Here is a 7,230-nt window from a genome sequence, read left to right on the forward strand (position 1 = left end):
GATGTGTTTCTTTATGAACAAAATCCAAAACGCAGACACAGGTGGACTTTGCCTCTGTTCCCCTTGGCATAAAGCTTTGCAGTCTGGCAGAAGTGCTATCTTTGCAGTTTACTGGGATCTTATTACAGGATTGTGGGGTATTGAAGTTTTAATCTCTTTATTTCCTTAAACATGCACAACTTCCGGAGTAGCTGCGGCTAAAAAGAAGCAGAGCCGTTGTATAGGTGGTATCTGCGATCCACATTTTTTAGAAAGCATCTCTGAATAAATCCTCTTCAGAAGGTCAGAATCTGTTTGACCATTGTGCCGATTCAACAGCTTTGCATCACACACAGCTCCTCGCTCAACTCTGACACAGTCCAATGACGTTCTTACCATCTGTTCCTTCTGTCTCTCTCTCTCTCTCTGTCTCTCTCTCTCTCTGCGTCTCCCTCTCTTTCCAGCTACCTCTCACCCCCACCCACCGTTTTGCACCAGCATCTTTGTCTTTCATTCCCATGCAGACGTTAACAAAGCTCACTGAAACTAATTTAAAATGCAGTATTTTGTCAAGATGACTGCTTTGGCATAGAAGGGAATATACAACCATTTATCCTTCATTGTCACTGTTAATTTTTATCTTGGATTGGATGGAGAGGAGAAGTGTTTGCTAGCGAACAGCACTACAAAGGGGGCTTATGGGAAATGTGCACTGAAGCACCACAATCCAACTAATGCCTCTTGATAAAACACTTTGTTTTCCCCAAGTCCCCATCTACCAAAAACAGTCAATTTCTTTCACAGTCTGGTTGTAATTGATCATTCTGTGCTACTCTAGTGTTTTGTAACCATATTACTGAAAAAACAAAGCATACAACTAGTTTAGGAGAAACAGGATGTAAGTTGTTCCATGAAATGTTATGAAAGTTATTAATAAAAGCCGCAGATGATGCTTGTGGGGCCTGCCCCTTATCACTGAGTCAATATGCATTCAATTACATCTTTTAATTTAAACGCTCAGCTAAAATGCCATGCGAACATCCTTCCTTCTTTCAAAGCTTGTCTTTATCTTTGCTCAGCTGTGCCTAGCATTAATCTGATGTTGTCTTTGAAAAGACAGTCCCCTGGCACAGGGAGGGATAATGATTCATCAAGTATTTTTCGGTGGGCAGAAAAACAACAACCACAGGAGAGACATCTGATGCAGGAAGAAAGTGCCACTGTAATAAGTTTCATACTTGGCAAAAGCACACAGTCCTCTTGTTATGGAAAGCAAATGAAAAAAGGCGGCGATCAATACCTTGTGTCGGAATCTCACAACTGGTCGATAGGGCGGCGACCCGAATTCCTCTTTGTTGGGTCTCCCGTCGGTGCTGAGCACAGCGAGCCCCAACAGTAAAATTGCCGCCGACCACCATCTGGTTGTCTTCATTGGTCTTTTCCTGTCAAAAACCAAACAAGAATGGTGAGTGCTCGTCTCCCAACACTCTGGAGGTTCAGTGCCAGTTGGCTAAAACAATACATCAAGTCGGCTGTAATTAGTGTAGACAATGAGAACCGCAAAACTGTCGCTGGTTTAAACCAAAGCTATCAATATGTGCCCCACACTTGGAGAGGAGATTAGATCTCCTTTTGAATCAATTAAGGGGAAATAGACGTCATGAAAAAATCAAGATAAAGAAGACAAAGAGCCAATATATTAAGGCAATTCAAGTGAGGGCTCTGGATTAATTAGGCTGAGTGTCTAGGTCAAGCAACTGTGATGTAGCAGAAGGATTACATCTTAAGACTGTTTCTTCACACCCTTGCAGAGATGCAGCCCAAATATATGTATTTAATGGAGTGACAATATTCACTTTTCGCCCTCAATATAAATGCATTTTCAATTATTCATTTTGCTGTGCAAAAGAACAAGTTTGACCCTTCCATGACATGAATTAAACAAAACAGTGTTTGTCTGGAGAGAAAAAAAAAAAATGTGGAAATGTCTGTGTCCCAGAAAATGGCAATGTTAAAGGATGTAAAAATGTAGGAAATACACAGAGAGGAGGATATGTGTTAGCCAGGGCTCTCATACAGCATAACACACGATTTAACACACACACACACACACACACACAAATACATGAACGCAAGCTTTATGTGAAAATCTGCAACGCATTTCCTTCCGTCTTATTTTTATCCCTCGTCTTTATCTGCATTAATGCCCTCGCTTCTTTGTGCGGCGTGTCATAAACATCCCCTTTTGTTAGAAGCGCTTTATAAATAAATTTGACTCAACTTGACTTGTTGATCTTCACAAGCAAAACACTGAGCTGTACTTTCTAAGCCGTCTCAAGTCACCAGTGCCTGCTCATCATCCTCCAGCAAAGGGAGATGACTGACAGCGGGACCCTGACCCTGCTTCCTTGTTTTTCTGGAGTGACACAGAGTCAGACAACACAGGCATTGTTGTGGCAGCTCTGAGGTCTCACGCGCTATTCACTGGAGGTCAAGAGGTCACGTTGTCAGAGCAGCGTGTCACTGTGATGTGCCGGACAAAGAGAGAATACCCAAACTTTATTTCCCAGACTTTATATGACTTTTATTGAACCTGACTTCCCAAGAAAAACAGGTCAACGGTAGGTCATAATGTCAGTCACCAAAAATGACCTAAAGTTACATTTGAGTGAAAGGCGCCATCTAGCAGCACCCAGAGCGGCTGGCGCAGTTTCCATGACATCTATCTAAGGTGACAAATTAACTTAATGGAAGGTGGCAGGTTGGGGTCGGGGGATGGATCCTAACCTGCAAAAAGTAGAGTTAGTGGACTCTGTTGCAGGAGACAGCTGTTCGCTTACTGTTTCCAACCGTGAGTAGAGACTGTTTTTTCGAAATCATTCATTCGATTGTCGTGGAGTTAACTGCTGCCATGACGACGAAGGTTGCCCAGCTTTAAGGAAATAGTGACTTCAACCCACACAATATTTTAACCAAACTGTGATCTTTCTCTAAACCTAACCATGTGTTCTGCCTAAATCTAACCAGACCTTAACCACCATCATTGTAACATTATTGTCACATCATTATTTTAACCGTGATTTGACAAATGATGTCGTGCGGTTGACTGCTGATAGAAGCGTCTGATAGGAAAACGCTCCGGGTCGTTCTGGAGTACATGATCAAACGACCAGTGGAGGACTCTTTGCTGCAGATTTTTAGCTTTGAAATATGATTCCTTTTTGAACCTTTTTTATTTTATTTTTTTCATGAGCAGATATAAAGTATCTTGTTTATCTACTTTATGCAACAGATGCTATTTCTTTGTTTAATCCTTTTGAGAAATTGGCATTTCATATTTTATTCTTTATCAAACAAGTCTATTTGCATGTAGATGAAATGTCTTGTCATGCAAGTCTAACATTCATGTCACTGTCAGTGTGGCAGGTAGGGGGCATTGAAAGAGTCTTAATAATGTAGTGGGCAGGGAATTTTTCTTTTAAACCCCAGAGCAAGTCTAGAAATTCAGAAATCCCTGAACCTTGTGAAGTAATCGTTAAAACATTGGTTATGATCAACAGCCTTACCAACGCCCTGCAGACAAGCTGTATTACAGTCGTTTTGTGTTATGGGGCACTGAAAACTGTACTTGTACTTATTGCCTCTTTAATGTGATCATATTCATCTCTAAAGTCTCCAGATCCAGGTAGGAACCCTGCCTGCAGCTGCTCCTGCTCCACTTCTCTGGTAACACAGTCTTTTAGACACACTAGGTGGATTACCATATCTGCTAGCACAATCAATCAACTTCTTTGTGGCGTCCCAGTGTTAAATGGGTTATTAATGGACTAACTTTTGGCGGATGCTGTGCCTGAGACAGAGACATATGCGCAGTTTTAAGAAGTTTAACTGCATCGTACAGCACAGTTCCTCAAGACAAATCATTAAAATCATTTATGGTAACACACATATAACTTTTAAGTTGTACTTCTACTAAATCTGGAAGCTGTTCTGTATTTTAATTTTCTTTAAAATTGTAAAAATGACCTTTGCTGTGGCATGAACAATGCAAATTTAAATGGTTACTGTCCCAGACTACAGTGGACAAAGAGATTGGGATTTTTTTATCATTTAGTTTTGGGTTTTTTCAGTGTTTGTGAGTTAATTGTCTTTGTCATTGAGTCTATTTCTTTTCATCTTGTGCATCATTACCATTAACAGAGCTCTAAGATGATGACAATCTACACAGAGCGATGAGATGGAAATTAAACTGAAGGCAAAAGTTGGACAAAAACTAAAGTGTCATTATCACTATTAACAGGATATAATCTGTTTGCAGAAGCAAAACGTGCATCTAATATTTCGTCTACCCCATTTATATCAGTGAGAACACTTTGCCTATAATGCAAAAGAAAATACATCCATAAATAACATGAAGTTGATTGAAAACCTCCTAAAAAAGGTTTTTTCTTCCACTCGACATCATATCGTTCATTTGGGTAGGATTTATTGTAGACTACATTAGTTTTAGCGTAGTGCACCTAAACAACTGGCAGCTGGGTTTATCATTTATTTATACACAGCAGTTTGCTCAAAATGAAGCTGAGGCTGTTTTCCTTTTCCATTTAAAGCCTATTCAGAATAGTTATTAATATCAAGGACGTTTTGGGACTAGCCTGAGATGCAAAAAAGTACAGTATAATAAAGCAGTGTACATGATGTAATACACCCTGAAATCTTCTCATTAAAAAGGAAAAGCTAAATACAGAGCTTCATATTAGAAAAAAACCTAATGTGATTGTTGTGATAATTTGAAGTGTAAATGGACCTTAACTTAACTGCTATCAAATCGATGCTGATGATGTTGTATGCAACTGTGCAAGTCCTTGTGTGTGGCTGTGAGAGTGTGTGTTTGAGTAAATACTGCATGTCATGAGTCTTTAAAGCATGAGAGACAGAAACAGTCCACACATTTATCCTGTACCCCTTCAGGGAGTGCCATCATAACTTTAGCTTGTGGTTTGAAATTCCCCAGAGTCTAAGCGTTGGCATTGACTTTCAAATGAAGTCCACCTATTTCTCACTATGTACACAATGCATCGTGTTTTGACAAGCCCCCCTTCCCCCAAATCCATCTCATTCTGCAGATTTTTTGGCACAACAACAGCACAGCAGGAATACAGCCATTCCTACAGATACTATATGTGTGTGTGTGTGTATTACATGACTGCACCGTACTGGGTATTAGTTGGTTTGAATTAATGTATGGATTGTAATTTACTATCAGCTGTCACGCATGTTTGGTGAGTTATAACTCTGGAAAATAGGAATACAGAATTAAAACATGCTATGCATTTATGATTTTCCCCCCAAATGGTCTTAGTTCAGGAATACTACTCTCCCACATGACTATTATAAGTCAGCTTAGACTAATTCTGACTTATTGCTGATAACTCTGCAATTTACAGCTTTCCAATTACAGTCAACTTGTCTCAAATATAATTAAACAAAGCCCGTGAGAAATGAGGAATTCTGAATATGGCTGATGATCCACAGGGAACATGTCAAAGTCTTTTTCTCTCACTGTAGGAGAAGCTACAGCTATAAGACTGAGAACATACAGCTTCAATAACCAGAACACCATATGGCATAAGGTTAAATATTTTAGCCTTCAGCAAAAAGGCCACTGAACCAAACAAACCAGTGTTCAAAATACAAAAACCACAGCTCCTCTCAAGCATCTGTTTTACATGACTGCCGCTCATTTCTCTCACACATATTCAAACAACAACCGAAAGGCTTTTTGCTTTTTTTCTCTCAACAAAGCAACACAACTAGGCCTGATTAGAAGTAGAGATGTTCCGATACAATATTTCCCCTCCCGATACCAATTCTGATACTTGTGCTGTGGGTATCGGTCGATACCGAGTACCGATACCGATACCAGTGTGTTAAAAAAAAAGAAAGAAAAAAAAAATCATACTTCGCCTTCGTCACCGTCTTACTGGTGGGAACATCCACTGTGAAGTACTGCCAAACCGCAGACATGATGCGCTAACATTAGCTCCTTGTTACAGGTGTCAGGTGATCAATTCTTCTTCGCCCCTCTAAAACATAGCGCAACTGCTTTAAGAGCAGTGAAGAAGAAGTGTGTCAGGGCTAACGGAGCTAACCAGTAAATAGAATCCTATTTCTAATAAATGACGTGGTATCGGATCAGTGCCTGGACTCCAGTACTCACCAATACCGATGCCAGCATTTTTGGCAGTATCAGAGGCATTTCCGATACTGGTATCGGAACAACTCTAATTTCGAAGTGATTTAAATCTCAGAACTAGGAGGGAAAATCTCACTTTTTCACTTGACAACATCTTTTTGGATGTACTTGGAAAAAACAAGATGATTTTCCTTTGTAAAATTATTATGTAAAGCATCATTTTTAAAGTTTAAACCTCAGAGTGGTGCAGACAGAGAAGAGTGTCCCATTTACCAAAACAGAGCCCTATTAAAGTCACCCAATTTTCAGCTGTTTGATATATCTAATCCAGTGCACACATGTGATATCAATATAAGAAATAAGAGAGAAACTCAAACTATTACCTAAACCTAAATTGATTGTCGTGTCCCCTTAAAACAAATGCAAAGACTACTTCCAACCCACAGTCACTGGCTTCATATTTTTAGAGGTTGAGGTTTTTCACCCTTTTGTTTTATTTATTCATTTCCAGGACTGTGTAGTGTGTACAACTCAAATTACCAAGTAATTTACATGAGAATATGGGTCCAGAGAATCCAGAGAAAGCAGGATTCAGAAATTCTAATGTTTGTCACTGTATTGTATTCACTTCCACATAAAAGTAACAACATGAGAGTGTGCCATGTTCTACACCTTTCAACTCGCCAAGTTCCCAATGAGCTGTTCAACTGGAAACAGTATATGAACAGTGTAGTTGTAGCATGCAGCTCCCTGGTGTGAGCGCGCCAAGTATGTGTGAATAAGGATGAGAGAAAAAAACAACATGCATGCTCTGTCAACTGACCGTGAAAAAACAGCCACTAAAACACTCTGGGTGTAAGACTTTCCAAGGTCATTGTGCTGGTTTGGGTTATTCACATTAGATATTAACACAGTGTACCAGCCCTCCTGACATTTTAACATTGAAAACAACAATTCAGCCTCAGATTAGACTTGTTCCACCTGCTATTAAACTAATTAAACTCTTAACTAAGTAAGTGAGATGAAAGTGACATTCCAAAGACAAGATGTTTTTG

The 7,230-nt window shown here is 39.6% G+C and overlaps 1 protein-coding gene across 1 annotated transcript in view; it reads right to left on the reverse strand.

The window, feature by feature from the left end:
* Positions 1-6,006, reverse strand: part of fstl5 (follistatin-like 5) — a 140,212-nt gene extending 134,206 nt beyond the window's left edge. Inside the window, exons 1-5 of the mRNA XM_053323687.1 lie at positions 5,942-6,006; positions 3,812-3,829; positions 3,608-3,702; positions 2,323-2,395; positions 1,280-1,421 (exon numbers count right to left, since the gene is read on the reverse strand). Of these exons, the coding sequence (XP_053179662.1) occupies positions 1,280-1,421; positions 2,323-2,395; positions 3,608-3,702; positions 3,812-3,829; positions 5,942-6,006 (393 nt within the window). The remainder of the gene's footprint in view (positions 1-1,279; positions 1,422-2,322; positions 2,396-3,607; positions 3,703-3,811; positions 3,830-5,941) is intronic.
* Between the last annotated feature and the right edge of the window lie 1,224 nt (positions 6,007-7,230).

The sequence above is a fragment of the Scomber japonicus genome, chromosome 8 (assembly GCF_027409825.1).
Source record: "Scomber japonicus isolate fScoJap1 chromosome 8, fScoJap1.pri, whole genome shotgun sequence".
NCBI lineage: Eukaryota > Metazoa > Chordata > Actinopteri > Scombriformes > Scombridae > Scomber > Scomber japonicus.